The sequence below is a fragment of the Epinephelus lanceolatus genome, chromosome 14 (assembly GCF_041903045.1).
Source record: "Epinephelus lanceolatus isolate andai-2023 chromosome 14, ASM4190304v1, whole genome shotgun sequence".
NCBI lineage: Eukaryota > Metazoa > Chordata > Actinopteri > Perciformes > Serranidae > Epinephelus > Epinephelus lanceolatus.
In genome coordinates this window covers 21,853,262-21,873,716 of record NC_135747.1, presented here as the reverse complement: position 1 = coordinate 21,873,716, position 20,455 = coordinate 21,853,262, and the positions used below count along the sequence as shown (strand labels likewise).

The 20,455-nt window shown below is 42.9% G+C and overlaps 1 protein-coding gene across 12 annotated transcripts in view; it reads right to left on the bottom strand.

Annotated features, from left to right (window-relative positions):
• Nucleotides 1–736: 736 nt before the first annotated feature.
• pkp4 (plakophilin 4) overlaps nucleotides 737–20,455 on the bottom strand; it is a 124,649-nt gene continuing 104,930 nt past the window's right edge. For all 12 annotated transcript variants that reach the window (XM_033617591.2, XM_033617592.2, XM_033617595.2 and 9 more), the window contains 11 exons: nucleotides 13,520–13,703; nucleotides 12,608–12,725; nucleotides 11,720–11,911; nucleotides 9,323–9,496; nucleotides 8,898–9,048; nucleotides 6,966–7,158; nucleotides 6,390–6,474; nucleotides 5,951–6,068; nucleotides 5,719–5,859; nucleotides 4,868–4,932; nucleotides 737–1,768 (listed from right to left, as the gene is read on the bottom strand). In XM_033617591.2, coding sequence (XP_033473482.2) covers nucleotides 1,523–1,768; nucleotides 4,868–4,932; nucleotides 5,719–5,859; nucleotides 5,951–6,068; nucleotides 6,390–6,474; nucleotides 6,966–7,158; nucleotides 8,898–9,048; nucleotides 9,323–9,496; nucleotides 11,720–11,911; nucleotides 12,608–12,725; nucleotides 13,520–13,703 — 1,667 coding nt within the window. In that variant the 3' untranslated portion in view covers nucleotides 737–1,522. The remainder of the gene's footprint in view (nucleotides 1,769–4,867; nucleotides 4,933–5,718; nucleotides 5,860–5,950; nucleotides 6,069–6,389; nucleotides 6,475–6,965; nucleotides 7,159–8,897; nucleotides 9,049–9,322; nucleotides 9,497–11,719; nucleotides 11,912–12,607; nucleotides 12,726–13,519; nucleotides 13,704–20,455) is intronic.

Genomic DNA, 20,455 nt, shown 5'->3' with positions numbered 1-20,455 from the left:
GAAATCAGGACCACATCGTCTGCAAAGATGCTGTCTTTACTGGACCACTTTCAAGAATTGTTGATCCCATAGTCCCTCAGGGACAAATTGTAAAGTCCAGGGTGAAAAATACCAAACTTACCCTTTAACTCCTACCTACCTTTTCTACTTGCCAGGACGCTCCAGAGGGAGGAGCTGCTACTGTATTTTGTTTCCTTCTCCGTTTTCCTGTTTGTGGTTTCATTTCCTTCTCATTAAACGTGCATTATTTTGCTTCAGCACTACCACTCCTACTACTTTGCTGCTTCAACACTGCAACATAAAGGGGATCACGGAGTATATTTTTGTCCATTTTTACCTCAGTGTAGTGATTGCCCGTCTTTACAAAACTGGAAACATTTAGTGATTGAAGCCTGTTTTAAGAGAAGCAAATGTCAATCTCCAACACACTAATACATATATAGTCCACACCAGCACTTTGCACTTAGTGGCAAGTGGTAATTATCATCTGCTCACCTGGATTCACTCATTAATAATGTACTGACCTATGAAACAGTTTTATTGGAAGCTGGCCTCCCTCCACTTGTGTTTGTGTGAACACAGTGTAATGAAACCCACGGGAAGCTGCAGAGAAAACACTATAAACAAGAGGAAACTTTGATTTGTCACACTTGTTTCTGTTTGTGTGCGTAGAAAATGGTAGTAAACAGTGAGTGTGAGAGATATGTTTGAAAAACAAATCCAATTACACGACGAGTTTAAAAAACAAAACTGACCTTTTTATTATTTTAGCATGGTTGTGTAATGATGCCATCTTTGTCCACATATTTCTTCATATATTTATATATCTATAGAGATTTAACATGGCACGAGTTTCTTTTTTTTAACCAGTGCTGATGAGTGTAAACCAGGTAACATGTTTTTTTTTCTGTATTTACAATAACATGAAAGAAATGTACAAGACTCCATGGCATTACACAGCTTCAACATTAAGTACAGATACAACTTGACCCCTCTGTACAATCTAACATCATTAGTTTACTATTATTGTTTTTTTGTTTGATTTTTTTTTTTACAGATATGAGTTCATGATCCATTTTGGCTTCAGCACATACACATTTCCCATCTTGACTCCTACCACAGACCCTCGCTCACATGACTCACACCTCTCACCATGCTATCACAGCTAAGAGTTTCATAAAGAAAAATAAAACTAACATCTAGACAGAGCAGGACGCACGTCTCCTCGCTGTAGTGTGGGGTTTCATCCCTCAACAGGCCCCCAGCATGATTCCATCTTCTTCTACTAAATAAAAAATAACTTAAAGAAAAACATTCCTTGATTTCCTTCTTTGGCACATTCCATCTTTCCATCTGCCATCGCTCAGGTGAACTCCCCCTCCACACACACACACATTCACTTGAAAACAAACACACTTATGAAGCCAAGTTCATGAAAAAAGTCTGTCGGTTGTTATGTGCTCCGGCGGGCTCCTCGCCTCCCCTGCAGGCTGAGGACGGGGCGTCAGGAGCATCTCCAGACCTATACCCAGGAGTCAGGGGAGCCGGGGTACTGCTCTGCCCTGTAGGAAGGCCTCCGTGTGCTAGCGTAAAAGTCCACATAGTTGGTGGTGGATTTCAGTCCGTGAGGCTGGGAGCTGTAGTCGACTGTGGGCGGGTACGTGATGACCTCCTCCAAGTACGGGTCATCGTAGCCGTGGGGATGCTGCAGGTACATTCTGTACGTGTCGTAGTTCCTCCTGCCCGGCTCCTCTGTATAATACATAGGCTGCAACGAAAAAGAGACAGGTAGGACCATGATGAAATGATTTTCACTGGAACTACATTCACTCGAGTGCTGTGTTTAAGGTAATAATCCTCATGAAATGGAGTCAAATCGGGGAATTACGTCCTGTTTTTGATACTCTTCAGTTTTAATGTTAGTGGCAAGATGGGTCTCACTGATGTCAGCCTCATGGTATGTATCATTTCACGCTTCCTATTCATCGTCTAAGCAAGTAGCCTTGCAATGCATTCTGGTAGCACTGCACTGTGTTTTAAAAGATGGGGCAACCACTCCTCATTTCCGTAGAGTTATATCTAGGCTACTATATGCAATTCAGGGGCATCCAGTGCGACTTGCCACCTCTGGAAACTCCTGCAAAAAAAATGTTAAAACTAACCATCGATCTGAAATGAAGACAATTTCATTAATTGCATGGCTTATTTTTTCACTTCAAAAGTTTTCATAAAATATGTGAAAATGTCCAAGCAGGCTGCCAAATTGGTCTAGTTTCAAATCTGGGAGCAGACAGCCCATGTACCAAGGAGCACAACCATCAAGGGTGCCACTAGCGGCACAAAGCAGCGCAACCCCAAGCATCCAAAAACGCCCCCCTGTTTAAGGTCAGGGGCTAGGTGCTACTATTGTGCCTTTCCTGTGCCAGCTTTCTAGAGTGCGGCAGCAGGTTGCATCTAAGGTCACTAAGCAGCCTCAACAAGCATCAAATCAAAGCCTATTAACTTGAAATCCTGAGTGCAGAGCTGATCTTCTTCCAGGTGCTGTTTATAAGTGTGTAGGCCTATCGTCAGTGGGACAGATGTAAAGCTCTGGCAGCTTCGCGCTAAAATCATCAACTTCTTCTTTGTATTTATCACAGACTGATTAATGGATGAAGGGAAAGATATCTGTCGGTTGTGATTGGTTGTCGTAACATGACACGCAGTGCACGCTGCTGCGTTCCAAAAGTTGAACTCAGTTTATCTCAGGGTGCAGCCGTCGCGCCCTGAAAAATAGGTGCTCAGGAACAGCTGCACACCACAACAGCGTCAGTCTGGTGTTTGAGCACCCCTGCCGTGCGTTTACAATGAAAACAATGAATTTGAGGGCCCAAAAAACGCAGTTTTAAAATGTTACTTTAACTTAAACCAAACCATTATCCAATGCTGCTGCTGCTTCACATAAAAAGCCTTCAAGTGGCAATACACCTCATAAAAAAAGACAAAGGTCATTTAAACAGTACAGTTTTGAATTTCTGTATTATTTTATGCCACTTAATATCCAAATCACAGGAGCTGCAATTATTTGATAAAGACAAAATGTGTCACAACAACATATACCATCAAAAATGAAGCATTGTGGTGCTACAGAGATGCCCCGGAATACAAATCAAATTCTAGACGAAATTCTAAGGAAACATGCTTGTTTGGTGCAAACCCCAGCAAAAATGACATCATTATCATTTTCTGTTTTACTCTCTTCACTGAAAATGAAATGTAAACATTATCATTCCCACTCACACTGTGGCTCATATCACAATATCTGTCACAATAATCACAATATGATCTTTTTTGCATATTGTGCAGCCTTAAATCTGATGTACAAGATGGTTTTCCCCTGATTTTTAAGTGATATCATGAGAATCCAGCTGCTCTGCAGGGTAAACAGTTAGTGGCTACTTTGCAGATTCCAGTTTTCATTCATGCTGCATTTAAAGTAAATAAAGAAAGCACAGATATGAAGATTGATACCACTCTAATGTCTGCCTGGTAACTACAAGACTACAGCCAGCGGCAGGTTTGCTTAGCTCAGCATAAAGACTGGAAACAAGGGGAAACAGCAGCTTGGCTCTGTCCTTTAGTCACAAAATCTGCCTACCAGCACATCTAAAGTTCCCACAGTAACATATAATATCTCCTTTAATTCAATATTCATACCCAAGGTGTTAAACATCAAGATGTGGTTTTACAGGCGAGTTATATACCAGACTATTTCGTTTCCAAAATGACAAAGTGTTCCTGTAATTAAAGGATCTGAGAACTTCTCCCAACACTGCCAAGTATAGAAAGATTTTATTACCATCGTCCACTTGATGGTAATAAAATGGAGCAACATATACTAACGTCTCAGCAGATTCAGCAAAACGCACTCTGTCTGACTGCAGGTTTCTTTTAAAGCCAGTAAGCTAATCAATCACCTTGTAGCCCACACGTCTGTAGCACTAATGCAACAGAGAGCTGCTGCAAGGTAAAGGGTAGAAATCCACAAGATAGATGGAATTTGTCTGAAATAAATGGGCTGATGACTGTCCTCGTACATTAACTGGTCTAAATGTGATGGGATGAAGGACACAAGAGAACTCTCTCTTTTGCTCCCCCTCCTCTCCTTCGCCGCCTTCTCACTGTGCCTGTTATCTGAATGGGCACACATGGATATGTCCCGCAGTGACAGGTGCCTGAGACGCGCCCAGACCATCCCAATCCCAGCAGTCACATTCACTCTCGCTCAGACAATAGCTGATGTGCTGGGTCATTCCCAGCATCGCCATTTATCCGCAGTGGAATACGCGTCAGTCTCTTTGTATTAGTCAAGTGGGGCGGAAGAGCCGGTCGTCCTCGCCAGGTTTATACAGCGTGGTGGAGGGATCTCAAACAGGGGCCTTGTACCATTACTATCAAACACTTCCTAGAAGAAAACATTGGTTTTCAAAGGTGGGATGAAATCTAAAGTTTCTTATGAATAATGAAACCAAGTAAGCCCGAAACAAGATCATCAAAACAATTAACAGTCAAGGGATTAAATTCATTTAACTGTTTTAAGTCTCTGCTACTTTCATTTTTTTATTCTTCTAAATATTGAGGAGGGGTGAGTGCCCTGCACCCCCCCAAAATCTATACCTGTGCTTAAATGTGTGTCTCTACAAGTGACTGCGCAGCGCTGTGTGTCGAAAATATTCTGCACGAATAAACCAAACTAAAAAGGTAAATCCAGAGTGAAGTTGTGTTTTGGAAATGATCTCATTGGGTACAGCGGCAGCTTTGAATCAGAGCAGACAAACAGGAGCAGATAAAAAATGCAGAGCCTGTGAAGCAGAATGATTATATTCACCTGTGTTCTTCTGGGCTCCTCTCTTGTGGGGGATGAGTAGTAATATGAAGAAGGCTTTCCAGACCCTTGAAAAAAATAAAATGAAATAAAAAGAGCAATTCAGAGGGACTTGATGCAAATACACTTCATTTCATATCAGTGAAAAAGTCTGCACATCCCCATAGGGCAAATGTCTGTATTTAGATAGAGCAGGATCAAGAAGTGCTTCGCTGTGCTGGGGAGAGAAATAACACCAAATAATGGAGTTGGCTACTGCTGTTCTGCTGTTTGCATAGCCCATGGGATGGGTATTTTTGTTGGCACTTTATCCGACCGGTGGAATCCTGAAACTCAATTTCCATTTCGCTGTGTAACGCGTGGACTGTTGAGGCTGCGGCTCATGTTGTTTACTCTGCCCTCCTCCTGCTCCTGCCAGCCAGCGTAGGCTGGCAAGAGCTCTTGTCTGGCTGTAGTGTATGTCTGGTTACCCACTCACTACCCCTGTCTGCATGCTGCAACTTGGGCCTGCTAACAATGCCGCCATTGTAGAGTGTCCACCACTGGCTGGCCGGTTCGCTTTACTGCCGTGCAGACCGGCTCTGAAGCGCTCTGAATTGAAATGACTGGCTGTCTCCGGGCTGGCAGGCTTTAGAGGAGACGATAAGAGAGGACTGTCTTGGCAGGGAGACGAGACTGGCCATGGAATCTGCTTGGAGCATTACGAGGGATAAAACAGATAAAGTCCTGCACAGAGAGGACCAGAGGGCAGCCTGTGATTACAGTCTGCTGCAGATAGTGAACACTGCTTGAATTTGGGTTAAAAGACTGCTAATATGCAAACTGTATGCACTTTCATTGTATTGTTTGAGTACCTGTATACTGGTTTTTATGGATACTGTTGTCCCCGTGGTAGTTATAAAATTGCATAGTTGACTGCGCTCTCTGGTAGTCTCTGATAGTGTCTCTATGCTCTTTGATGCCCAGCATGGCAGGAGACGACGTGGCACTGGCAGCTGTGAAGAGAGAGAAACACATTTCAACAATAAATTCCAGAGGTTTTCCTGTTTCGCTGGATGAGTCTGTTTTCGTGAAACTGGAGCCTACCAGGGTGGTTCACTGGGGACATCTGAATGGTGCTGGTGGGGAGGGTGGGCTGGGACTTGAACCTGTCCCGTTCAAGTGTTGACACTGGGGTGAGGAAATGGTTTTGGTTCCATCCATCCTGTAAGGGAGAAGAGAGAGGAAACGTGGCGGTTTTAGAAGCAGAGCAGTGCTGGATTTTGTAAAACTTGCTTTCCAATCCTTTGCTGTGTGGTCCACAATAAGCCCAAGTGGATACAAAGACACAGTTACTTTTATGTTTTATCTTCTTACCCTTTAATATGTATGACACATGTCTTTTTCTTTTAAAATCCAAACATGTTACTCTGTTTTCCTTACATTTAAAGACATTAAAAACAGGTAATTCATGTGTTGTGCACTGACAAAATTAGATGGGCGACTGTTAACTGTACCATCATGTCATCAATCCCCACGCTCTTACTTTCTTATAGATGGTACGCAGATCTCTGTACTGCCACAGTGTGTTCAGCACCTGCGCAGCTGCTTTAACCACCTTCATAGAGTACCTGGAAAACAAACAAAAACAAACATGTATTCTTTTGAGTAATCCCAATCACTTTGACCTCATTTTAATTCACGCTGTAAATATCACAGGATAGTGTGATTGAAGGCAGAGAGTGTCCTCAGAGTGTTGTAACCTGGAACATTACTGAATATATAGCAGGCTAGAAATAGCTGCTGGTCCATCATTCCACTGGGACATGAAACCTCAATGCACACAAAACCACCTTCCCTGCGGCTACCGCTTCTCCTTCTCTGAGCATTTAAATATTTGTGTGTGTGTGTGTGTGTGTGTGTGTGTGTGTGCGCTTAGATGTGTAAGTGTTTGTGTAAAACTCCATGATGGTCTATACAGCCCAGCCTGCGGGCCACATATGGCTGTTTGTGTGTCCAAGCGGTGCATTTGAGCGTGTGCACATGTTAGCAGGTTTACATCGGTGTGTACTCTGCACCCTCGCTAAAAGCATCGAGACAAATACATGCTGCTGTGGCCCACCTGTCTCCTCTGCCCTTGGTGATGTTGACCAGCTTCTCGATGCCGCCCGTGTCAGCCAGGGCCTTGGCGTTCTCCATGTTTTTGCTGGTGACCTCGTGCAGGGTGCAACAGATGGCCGCCACCGTCTCATCTGACAGCAGGGTGGTGTTCCCCCCGGGGAGACGATTGACCAGGTCCCTCATTGCATACTTCCCTGAGAGGAAGGAGGGGGGGAAGTGAGACGTGCAGCTCACACATTATGATGTGCCGTACAGCAGGAGCGTATGCACAGAGAGAAGACGTATAGACTCTCGCTGCATTTATTTTTACACGTTGCATAATGTATAAATGGATGTCTGACACTGTGACCTAAACTACATTCTATTATTTCTATATCATGAATGATATATTCATGGTGCTGGAGCTGCAGTGAGGTAAGCAGTTTTCCTAAATGACATTGCGTTATCATCACAAGGACGTCGGTGTGTGAGCATCCTGGTGTTACAAAAAGGATTGTTTCCCCCATTTCTCCTTCAGCAGAGCAGCCCAGCTGAAGGACCTAAATACATGCAGCATAAACTCTCCCTCACACACACACACACACACACACACACACACACACAAAAGCACCTTAAACACAACACTGCAGCTCCTCCCCCATCTGCCTACAGGCGTCACCCCTGCATTGCTGGAACTGTAACTCCTCATTAATTCCACACAGAGAGCACATAAAAACTTGGTCTTCATTAAATGAGACTGTTTCATGGAACAAAAATGGCTGGAGTGAGAGAAGAAATGAAAAAGAATAACCAGTAAGATGTTCACAAAATGCGCTGTTCCTGCTTCTGCCTTTAATAGTAATAATAAGAAACATATATAGCTCTATCATGCAAGGCATGACACAGTTTTGGGATGTAATGTGTTGAATACACACACTAATATAGGCTCAAATGTCCACAATACTGTATGTCTTACATTGCCTATTGTGTGTCAGTATAATTCTGATACGTATTGTGCCAGTTTCCAAAGGATCCTAGTGTATATTCCTCCCTATAAATCCTTTATGCTTCCTTACTAAGCAGTTAGGTCAAGTATATGTAATGCTCAACATATTATATTAATGTTTTATGTTGCATTTATGCAGGTTAACAAACTAAACCATAAATTGTTTATAAAAGGTGGATGACATGTCTCCACTTCCTCCCACTGTACAAGAATGAAGCCAAAACATTTTGGATATGGCTGCTGCCATTTTGCACTGGTGACGTCATTTGGAGCAAGAGTCTGCGCAGTGGCGATCTCCACAGTATCGAGCTCCTGCCCAAACACCCTTCTGACCAACTGTGAGCAGTGTCATTCATCGGGAGCACAGCAGTTGACAGACACAGCTGTCAATCACGATTTCAACTCCCCTTTTGAAGCATCAAATCACTAATTGAAACCAAAGTATCCAAAAAATGAACACTTACATACATCAGTGTGATACGTTCTACCTAAAATGATGTGTGGTGACGTTTCTAGCCTGTTGAAATAAAGGCCTTTTATATTTTCAAACCATCTTGAGTGCCTGGACCAGGATCACTTATGCCTTTTTTTTTGGCAATAAGCCTTCCTCTCTCTTCATGACAGAAACCATGTATGGGGAGAAATTATTTGACGTGTACTTTGAGTTTTTAGTTTGGCCCATGTCCCAGCAGCTAACAGAAAAGGGGTAGGAATAATAACCAGTACTACAGCCAGCCACCAGGGGGCGATTGAGATGTTCTGGCTTCACTTCTGGAAAGCTGTCATGCTGTCTATCTTTATTATACAGTCTAGGAGCTACCCCCATTTACAACATGGCTTATGAGTGCAACATGAGCTACACTGTTTGTTAGAACAAAGCCAAGGTAAGAACAGTGTTCAGGATCTTCATGTCTGTGTACCATCCTCAGAAACCACAGTGTGACTAACCTATGAGCTCCTTGTTCCTGACATCCAGCGCCATGTTCCTCAGAGCAGTGGCAACCGAACACACCACCCTGTCGTTATCCATCCGCAGCAGCTCCACCAGGATGGGCAGCCCCTTCTCCTTACGCACTGCTGCACGAATGTATGCTGCAAACTGCACACACAGAAACACATACAAAAGGCATTAAACCTTCAGAAGGGTCTAGACGCCACGCGGGAAAATGGATGGTCTTGAGGTGTGCGTTTTAACGTGTGTGATTCCAAGTGTGACACTGACGTCAGCTGTGACTGACACAGAGGAGCTGAGCTGTTAAATCCTTTTTAACCAGTGGAATAGGTGCTATGTCTCTGAGGATATCATATTTAACAGTGTATAAAAACAAAGATGTGTGTACTCGTGTGTACGTAGATACACAGACATGCTGTACCTTCCAGTTGCCGGCTGACAGGTTCTGAAGGGACCCAGCTGCGCCCTCCAGAGTGGCGGGATTCGAGCTCTCAGCCAGCAGTGTCAAGTAAGGCTTCACCACCGAAGGGTGCCATAGCATCTCTGCCCCCTTGGGGGACTTCGAGAAGCCGGGAATGGGTCCCACACCGTCCCACTGAACAAACAACCACAGAGTTTACTCAGGCGTAAATACAGGCTCTAATGCTTTTGTTTTGTTTACAACAGCAATACATAAAATTACAGAAATAAACATTTAGATGATAGTGCAGCAGTTGTGAGGTTTGTGTGGGACTGTCATGGGGACTTTGACCAATTACATAAAGTGCTGCAGGAATGATGTTTTTTGGTGGGCCAACCCAGAGGTAAACATCACTCTGGTTCCCTCGATGATCGCCGATGAGATTTTTCCACTAGATTTTAGATTAGTGCAGAAAATAAACTCTGCAGCAAACAAAATTTATTTTACTTATATGATTTGTTCAGCAAGGTAATCACCACAAATGAACACAACTAGTAAAGTAAAGAGCTAATGTTAGGCTGTAAACAAACTACACCAAAGCTGTAGGACTTTAACGTCACCACCACTAATCTTATGTGGCATGAGGACGTTTAATGTCCCCGACAACCTCCATAGTCTCATTTAACCAGTTGTTAGCAACCACCTTATTTAGAGACATCTGAATGCTTCAAAATTCACAAATAGTGTAATTACTGACATATTTTATGTCGTAGAATAAAATGTGAACATTTCTTAAAGGAAAACTTCTGTGTTTTTTAACCTGGACCCTATTATTATATGTTAGTGTGACTAATGGAGACAATCATTTTAAAACCAGTCCAGTATTGTGAGAGACCGCTGCAGCTGCATTGGCAAAACACGTTACAGTGTAATCCCTAGGGACTATTGCGCACATCAATTTACGTCTCCTAAAGCAGCTTGTTTTTGCGACTGACATGCTCCACTAATACGGTCTGTTTGTTAGTGTGTGCAACCAAGTCTCGCTCAAGGAGAGGTCTCGTTCGGAAATTTTGGAGACTTTTCAACATTGTCAGAGTCTACTTTTTTTTAAAAAAATTTTTAAACTCTTTTTATTGGAGTTTTCAAAGTTCAACAGTGGCGGTAGTATAAAAGTGAAAACAATTTCTGACGGAAAAATACAGAAAATATTGAACAAGTCAAAAATCAAAAATACTCTAAAGGGTGATTTGTCATACATGAATAGAAAAAGACATGAGTTTGCATAATAACAGAAAAAAATTATTGCTCTATTTGAAACAATAAAAAGAGAAAATAAATAGATAAATAAAAATGATAATAACTGAAGAAATTAAAATATGGGAGGAAAATGGGAGGATTTAGAAGGATGTCAGTTTGATCATGTTTTGTGTCATTTGAACTGGGCTAGTTAGGGGAAGAACTTAGTGCATTTGTCTTAAACTATGCTTAAAAGAGTTGCCAGATCTGGTAGAATTTGTTTTCACATTCTCTTAGAAAGAATTTTATCTTTTCCAAATGCAGGTGGTGCATCACATCCTTCACAGGGCAGAATGGGCAGGAGCCTGCATTTGCTTCCAAGTTAATAATGTCAATCTATGTGCTAGTACGGTTACAAATAACATCATATTATGTTGGAGGGTGGTTAACACAAGAGTGTGGTCAGTGGATCAGGATCAACAGGTCTAGCCGGGACATCCGATAGCAATTGAAAAATATTTTGCCAGCATGTTGTGACTTTTGGGCAGTGCCAGAACATTTGGGCTAGAAAGTCTACATATTCTTAATAAGCTAAATATTCAGCCATGATGTTGAAAATCTTTTACATAACTCTAAGCTATGCTTTCTATACTTCAACACAACAAACTCCTCCCAGCACTCCTTTGATGTCAGACACTTATAATAATAATCTGAGTCTGTCAGTTGAAAAATGAAGCACTTTTTGGGGACATAAATTGATGGTGCATAATTTCCTGTTGAGATTACATTGCGTTCTGTTTTGCTGCTGTGGCTGCATTGGTCCCTCTCAATGCTGGACCCATTTCAAAAACTGTTGACTCCATTCATCACTTAGACACAAAAACATGGGGAAATAGGATCCAAGTTCAAAAATACTGGAGTTTCTCTTTAAGCTTGTGTTTACAACAGACCTTATTTCAGACATCTGACCAAACACCCTTAAAAAAAACACTGACTTTGACACAAGGGAACCGGAATTGCAAAAACACTACCTCATTTCTGGGTTTAGGACTCATTCCTGCAGCACTTCATTGTAAAAAATCCATAAACATCAAAGCTCCATTAATGTTGACATACCTATTATATAAATGTGGACGATTAAAACTTCAAACTGAGCCTCGACTTAAAAAGCAGCACACTCACCGTGTCTTCCTGCAAGCTCTTTTTTTTCTTCTTCTTCTTCCTGCCCCAGCAGCTGGAATCCACCTCTTTACTGGGCGACTCGCTTCCCAGTAAGCCGTCGAGCTCCTGTCCCCCTATGAGTCGGGACGGCGGCAGCTCCAGCTCCAGACGATATGACAGGTTCCTTAGAGTGCAAATACAGTTCTCCACAATCTGATGGCAGACAGAGGGAGACGGGGGGTTTGGGTGGGTAGTTATAGCGGCGACTTTAAATCACCATGACAAAAGCTACAATACAATAAACTCTGTGCAGCACGCTACACTATCCACGGCCGATGTGTGGTACACAGGGCTGCTATTTGCGGTGTTACAAATCAATTCGTTATGGAACCCAAGGGTCTCCAGTTAGAAGGAATATCTAGACCAGAGCAAATGGATTTTATTGCACGCTGTTTGAGTTCTGCGCAGGCTCCTCCTCACAGAATGTCAATGAGCATATATGTTAGACAAAATTAAGGGGCCGATTCCCAGGGGACGCCATCTCTACTTTACGGATGAGCCACTTGTCTTTTTATGTCTTCTACAGAGCACAGATGCATGTCTGAGAGGTCTGATTTCATTTCTACCGTTGCCATAATGTATACCAGGTCAATGCGCTGCTCGTCTATCGGGTTCTGGATGTCGTGCATATGTGAGTTGTGCTTTGGGTGATAAAGCACATGAAATAGTTCCTGCTGGATGCTGTTTGGGTCATTCAGACAAAGGCAATGAAATGATTCAAACAGGGTTAAGTGGGATTTTTTTCCCCAGAGCCTCTTATCATGTGGCAGCATGTTTTCCTCCTGGCTAAGTGTGTGTGTGTGTGTGTGTGTGTGTGTGTGTAGACATGTGTGGGTGTTTTGTGCGTACCTTGCTGTCGAAGTCAGAGGTGTTTACGCAGGCTTTGATGACGTAGAGTAGTGAGTCAACCAGTCCTTCACAGACGCGCATCTGTTTTCTGGCCTCCTCACCAGCTGAACTCAGGTTCCTTTTGAAAAGCACATCACACACGCACGCGCAAATAAATTAGGACTTGATTTGGGGCTTTGCTCAACAAACAAATGTGCAAATACACAAATGACAGCTGTGTGTGTGTATTTGTGTGTCCCACTTGAATGTGTAATGTGGGTTTTGCCCTCCCAATACACCATCCATTATGTATGAAGTGTGTGTGTGGTCTGACTGAAGTCATTATAGCACTTTGCTGAGTAAATAAGGAACTAACTAAGTGTGCTAACACACACACACACACACACACACACGCACAAACAACCTCATCTTTGCATGTATGCACACACACACAAACACACACACACTCTCACATCGACTGGCTTTTACCAATTAAAGGCTAAACTCAACATGCAGCACAATGTCATCAAAGGAAGATGCCCCAGGAGAGAAGCTGGGAAGATTACATCATCGACTGTAATGAAATGACGATGACTTTCAAACAAAGAAAGGTAAGCATAAAAGCGGTTTGACTAAAATATGCACATCTACCAGAGTTTGTTCCCTTTGATGTTGTATTAAAATAATTATTTATGACATAACAAACATCTTCTGATATTGTTAACTGTATAAATGTTACTCTTCAGTGGTCTGTACACTGCCCTCTGAAGTTTGTTGTGTTTGTTTGTAGGTGGTTACTCCAATTAAGGCAACATTATCAGTGCAATTTACAGAGGAGCCAACATTATGAGCTCATTCTCCCCACTAGATGTAATAGCGCCAAATGTCCACACAGGGGTGCTATAGCCAAGTGTGCTCATCAGGTGGTTTTACCTCAGACAGCCTGTGGTGTTCCTCAGTACCAGGGAGGAGTGGAACTTCAGCTTGTGGTCGTCATCGAAGGTGGAGCTGCTCCATCCAGAGTGGGGGATGATCACAGTGTTGGTCAGAGTCGTTAAGGCGTCCCTAATGATTGTCATCTTGACGGCGTCACATGACGACAGGTTCCACAGCACCCCTGCAGAGACACGCACGCAAACATGGGCATTGAGAAAACAGGCACGCAAACCTCTGTTTGTGTCAGCTGTCATGTGCAGTTAGGGTAGCCCATCGGAGACACCAGCAACTCTGGCTTTTAATAGCTCTGTGTGTGTGTGTGTGTGTGTGTGTGTGTGTGTGTGTGTGTCTGTCTGTCTGTCTGTGTGTGTCCATGAGCAAAATACACACAAACAAGCAGAAACAGACACTAACACAGACACACACACACACACACACACACACACACACACAAGTGAAAAAATACTCCTCTCCACAACTGAAACAGCAGTTCGAGCATCAAGGCATCAGACATTCACATCAAATTTCATCTGGGCAGAATATCCTCGGGGTGAAGATTATTTGCTTGAAACGGGGGGGAAAAAAGAGAATGGGGCGGAGATCCATATGGCATAGGCTCAGTTATTTGAAATGAAATATAAATAATGTAAAGGCCTTCGAAATTATGCCATCATTTCACTCAATTCAAATATACTTTTGGTAACCACTGATAATCATTCACAGTCTTGGCAGCCTTTGATGCTGCATCTGTCAAGGATTAGCCAGCATGTAGCATGTTCTTCTAATTAGATGCCTCTTGCTGCTAGGCTTATACTGAGGCACAAGCTGACTTGTACAGGGAACCAGCAAACTTGGAGGAGGCTAATGCTGCACGAGCTGGAGCCTACTGTACAGACGCTGGGCTAAATACATACTCGAAAAAATGCTGCTGCAACAAAACTACAGAGAGCATGTACAGTCTGCATGTGTGTTAGTGGTCTAAATGTGGTTGCTTCATGATTTATACATCATGATTGTGTTCAGTGTTTTTGCTCTACAATTTCTGACCTTGGTTTGTAAATGCAGAACAAACCACATGACCTACACATCAGGGCAAGTTACTACACTGAGCTGTGTGTGTGTGTGTGTGTGTGTGTGTGTGTGTGTGTATCTCAGGGCGGTGTTTTTAAGAATCTGGTGATATGATATATATCACGGCACAGGGGTAACGATGCTACCAGAGTGATGAAATGACACTGAAAAATGTGCTACTTTGGCACTGATGCAGGCCCTCTATGTTTGCAGTCACCTCTCTACAGTTTTGCTCAAAGTCCTGCCCACAGCACTATCTGACTGTTGACACGTCACAAGTAATAGCCTATTAACACTGAAGGGTGCTGTGCCGCAGGTGGCTAAGATGGAGGCTAGAGCTGATGCTACCGTGAGCAAGCAGACTCTCCAAGAGAACTACAAGGAGAGGAAGAGGTAGCGAGACTGCGCCTGGATGTGGGCAAGAGCTGTGACGTGATTTCCTCCGCAAACCAGTCAAGCTGCACTTACAGTTTACATCCATGTCCATTCAAACATGGATTCTTTACACACATCTCCCCCCCCCCCGGCAGCACAGAAGATTTTTTACCATCACCACAGCTTCAAGGTGGGCACCCAAGATTTGTGTCTTCGATTCAGTATCTGACCAGATGTCTCCCCCTCTCTTCCTGAAATATTACACTGAGTAATAGCTAGCAAAGTGTTTCTGCACAACATTATGATGTCACAGTAAAGTTGTCCTTTGACCTTGTGGATATAAAATGTCATCATGTCATTATCTTATCCTTTTAGACATTTATGGGACTTTTTGTCATAATTAGCGTAAGAATTATTGCGTTATGGCCAAAAACAAGTTTTGTAAGGTCATGGTGACCTTGACCTTTGAGCTTCGACCACCTAATTCTAATCAGTTCATTCTTGAGTCCAAGTGGACGGTTGTGCTAAATTTGAGGGAACTCCTTCAAGGCCTTCTTGAGATATTGCGTTCAGGAGAATGAGACAGATGCAAGGTCACAGTGACCTTTGACCACCAAAATCTAATCAGTTCATACTTGAGTCCAAGCCAATGTTTTGTGCCAAATTTGAAAAACAAAAACAAAAAACAAACAAAAAAAATCCCTCAAGGTGTTCTTGAGATATATGTTCACAAGAATGAGACAGACGTGGTCACAATGACCTTGACTTTTGACCTTTAACCATTAAAATCTTGAGCCAAGTGAATGTTTGTGCCAAATCTGAAGAAATTCCCTCAAGGAGTTCTTGAGATATTGTTTTCAGGAGATTGAGACAGTCACAGCCAACTTGACCTTTGACCACCAAAATCTAACCAGGTGATCCTTGAGTCCAAGAAAAAATCAAGGAAAATAATTCCTTGCAGGTGTTCTTGAGGTATTATGATCACAAAAATTAGACAGTCATGGTCACAATGACCTTGACTTTTGACCTTTGACCACCAAAATCTTATCAGTTCATTGGTGAGTCCAAGTGAATGTTTGTGCCAAATTTGAAGTGCAGTCCAAAGATATCTCATTCATAACAATGTGATGGATGGATGGATGGACAAACTGGAAACACAGTGCCTCTGGCCATGGCTATCACAGACACAGAGGCATAAAGAATAGATAGTGTTTGTGAGAATCAATAGAGGATCACAAAACATAACATTGTGATATTTAAGCGTATTGATATTTTCTTACACCAGTGGTGTATCTATACCTGGTATACAAGGACACCTCAGTGGGAGAGGTCGAAAATAATGATTTGCCTTTCCTCACTTCTTTCTTAAGCTCACTTTTTATTCCCTCTCAGCATGCTTTCCCCCCTCTCTCTAATTGAACCAATGGAGATGATAATAGTCTATAATACACCCCAGGAGCCCAATTCAGAGCTGCTGGCAAGAAGCTATATAGACAGATATGTGTCTGCCAAGCAGTGTCTCTTCCAGACATTTATAAAACAGCCATTTCACTTACTATTAACCTTATTAACACTACATCAAAGTGCTTTAAAACCCATTAAAATCCTTGAGTTAAATTTCACTTTCATATTTATTTTGACAAAATGTCAAGACAAAGCTGAGAATTAAGCGATATTTGGCGCTCGATGGTTAACATGCAGCATGTGCTTCTTGTCAGCGCTTGCCAGCAGTGTGTGAGGGGCTGCATGCCGAAACCCTAGCATCAGGTGGGGCTGACGTCTCCGCTCTACTCAGGCAGTGGGATACATTTCAATCAATTCCTTCTGTGGTGATCGAGCTCTGCTCCTTGCGTAAGCACATTCAGCTCTGTTTGCCTTTCTCACGGGATACTCAGACACACAAGGATTGCCCTGAAATAGGGCCGCTAATATAGTGATAACACATAAATTCTCACGCCTGCTGACCAACTTCCCTGGGCCCTTTAACTCACACAATTCCACTCCCTCTCCGGCAAATTCCTCCACACCCGCTCTAATGTCAGTTTGTAGAAATGAAAGATTCTCTGCAGGATTTCCGACTGGTCCTGTGGAGGCGGCGGCATGTTGGAGAAATCAACAGGCGAATTCACTGAGGTGTGACTGACAATGCTGTCAGTGGTGCAACACTAGCGGCAATAAGTCAAATCTAACAGTCAGATTGAGCAGACCTGTGAGTGTATGTGTGTGAACAGAGTCCTAAACTGTATTCTCTGCTCATGTTTTCAGGTGCTTTGGCCTGACTTTAAAACACCAACCCAGTGTAAACACTATTGTGACACCAGGGCCAATAGTCCATCCACAGCTATACTCCAGAGAGCCTGAGGAGAGGAAGGCTAAATAGAGAGATGGAGGAAAAAAAAAGTATATGTATACTATGAACGTGGTTAGAATGACTCTAATAGCTGCTGAATCACTGATCCAAAAGCTAAGTGAACTGAAAACTGGATGGACATTTCTCCTGACTTGAAGTAGTTCAGCTGAGGCGGGCTCTCTGGCTTTGATGTGATACAGAGAGGAAAAATGACAAAAGATCACTGATCAGGAATTAAATGGCCAGAAGGCATTGTATTCTAATGACTGCAGTCTAAGGACTGGGTCATGCTAGAAGAGAAATAGTTTGTACAACATGTTGTCCAATCACGTCGCAAGGCAAAAGTGTTTTTCTGTTGTTCCGACTGGCCACACTTGAAGGCAGGGTGAAGAGCAGGCTGTCATAGAGAGGGTGGAGATAGAGGCACATATTTTCAGACAGTCTCTGTCCTCAGAGGCTCTCCAGGTTTCCTAAATTGTCTGACCATCTCAGAAGCAATTCTCTTAGAGTACTGCAGTGCCTTAAGGGCACTGAGACACAGAGTCCACCAGCTGAGTCCATGGTCAGTCTGGTGTCAGTACCATTTGGCCATCATCCAGTGTGTTTACATAGACACGAATAACCCGTTCATTCATTTTACCGTAGCAGGGGATTGAAGCCTATCCCAGCTGACAATGGGCGAGACGTGGGGTACACCCTGGACAAGTTGCCAGACTATCGTATTGTAGACACCATATCCTGTTTCAGAAACCGAAATAAGCTCTTATCCACTTTATGAGAAACCTGAAAATGCTACCTGGAGCACTTTTAAAGAAACTGGGATAATGTTCCTTATCCTCGTTATTTAGATCCTCCGACTACCTGCACTGGCATGGCTTCAGCCAAGTGATGTAACAGAAATAAAAAAAAATGCCAGCAGCGACAGCGTCTCACTTCTGGAGCAATGAAGGAACAGAGTTTTGTCTTTCAGTTACAAAAGCTGCTGCAAATCTTTTTCTACTGCTCCCCTGTCCTATGCGGTGACAGTGACAGTGGCAGGCTGGCATTAGTGTGGAAGACTGTGTTACAAGAGTGTGGTTGAGAGAAAGAGAAAGACATGGATGCGCTCAGAGCAGAGAGCTGTTGGCGATCGGAGCAGAGAAAAAAATATCAGTTAAATTGTGAATTGGTATTAAACATACAGACTAGTGTTCTGTATTTGCTGTCGCTCTCATCTATCATCGCACAATGCCAACACAAAGAGACTGCAATAATTTTTGACAGGTTACTGGTATTTTTCATGTACACGAGGAATATCAATAACCTGATTTCTCTGTGCTCAAGTAAACACCACATCCTGAATATGATCCTAACAGGGATAAGCCTCATGAACAGGTTATTAATGTCCATGTAAATGCACTTATTGAGTGTTTGTAGCTGACTGTTGCTGTTTGAGTGTGTGGCACTCTTGGCGTTCTCCACAACCATTACCATGTTCTGTGTGTAGAAAATCAATGTCATCAATTTGTGGCATCTTGCTCTTGTTTTACACCTCAGTATTTGCTTTTCTTCTGCTATAAACAATACTGCAGGCTGACACTGCCCCTGCAAAGCATATCAAAACCCTTCAGTGCTGGGTGCAACTTTTTATTAGACACACTTGTTCATATTACGAGCATATAAAGACAATTCTTAAACAGATTTACAGTGACATGAATAAGGCTGGGTGAATTACTCATATAGAACACTGATGGCATATTTCATCCAGATTTGTTTTTTGGCATTTTCGCTTTCAAACAAATTTGTATCTGTTCCAAAACAGGATTTGGTGTTTCATCCAGCATTTTTCTCTTTTTTGACTTTTGTTCAGATAGTTTTGATTATATTTTTTCATAAAGACATATCACTCCTGGCTATCAGAGTACCAAAGAGTACAACACTCTGTCTGCATAACAATAACAGTAGCACCACTGCTCTTGGACTGTTTTACCTGCACACTTTTCTAATGCAGGACGATGCTGTTTAGCAGAGTGAAGACTCCGTGAATACAACTTGTGTTCTAGTCAAGGTCTTCACTCATCCTTTGACATTTTGTTCAAAGTTTATATCTTGAATAGTAATCCATCCATCCATCCATTTTCAACCGCTTATTCAAAGCCGGGTCGCGGGGGCAGCATTCAAGACATCACTCTCCCCAGAGACACCTTCTAGCTCCTCCGGGGGGACTCCTAAGCGTTCCCAGATGAGATATGTGATCCCTGCTCTGGGTCTACCCCTGGGCCTCCTACCAGTGTGACGTGTCTGGAACACCTCCAATGCGAGGCGCCCAGGAGGCATCCTGATCAGATGCCCATACCACCTCAACTGACCCCTTTTGATGCAAAGAATCCAAGAATCGCCACCTTAACGTGGTGGAGGGGTTTGTGTGTCCCTGTGATCCTGGGAGCTGTGTTGCCTGGGGCTAATAGCCCCTGGTGGGTCTCCCAAGGCAAAGTGGTCCCAGGGGAGGGGCCAGACTAAGAGTGGTTCAAGAAGACCACGATAAAACAGCACATTTGGACAGAGTACCGGGGCCCCCCTCTAAGACTAAACACAACCTGAAACTATCTCTTGCAGACACACAGACTAAATTGATCTTTTGTTGGTTTGTTCCCAAAATATCTGTCTCCTGGCTCCGCTGATCTTTTTGTCTTGAACCACAGGTCAGTATGTCATTGACTCTGTCAGGTGCAGTAACTGGGTGGGCATTTAGTTCATTCCATGAAAATCTGCTGATCATTCAAAAAACTGCCCAATTTATTAACCTTTCAATTTTTGAGAGCTGAACTGGAAACTTGTCAATGCAGCATCGACTAAACCTCAGACAAGCAGCTTGGTGTGTACTTTTGGGTAAGTGGGCGTTTCTCATTTTCTCCCCCACACAGTGGAAGCTGATGCATTGCTGCTTACGGCTATAACTGGATTTATTTTTGGATCAAATTCAGTTTCTCATTTTTCATTTGATCAAAGGTCCTAACCTCCTCATTCTTTGTTCTCAAACTTAATAAACACAGCAATCGATGCCAACACTGTGCAACTCTGTGTGCTGGTGCTACTCCGTTCATCTTTGTGTAAACTGGAAGAAGTTTCACTATAAAAACAAAGACAAAAGTTTAGTT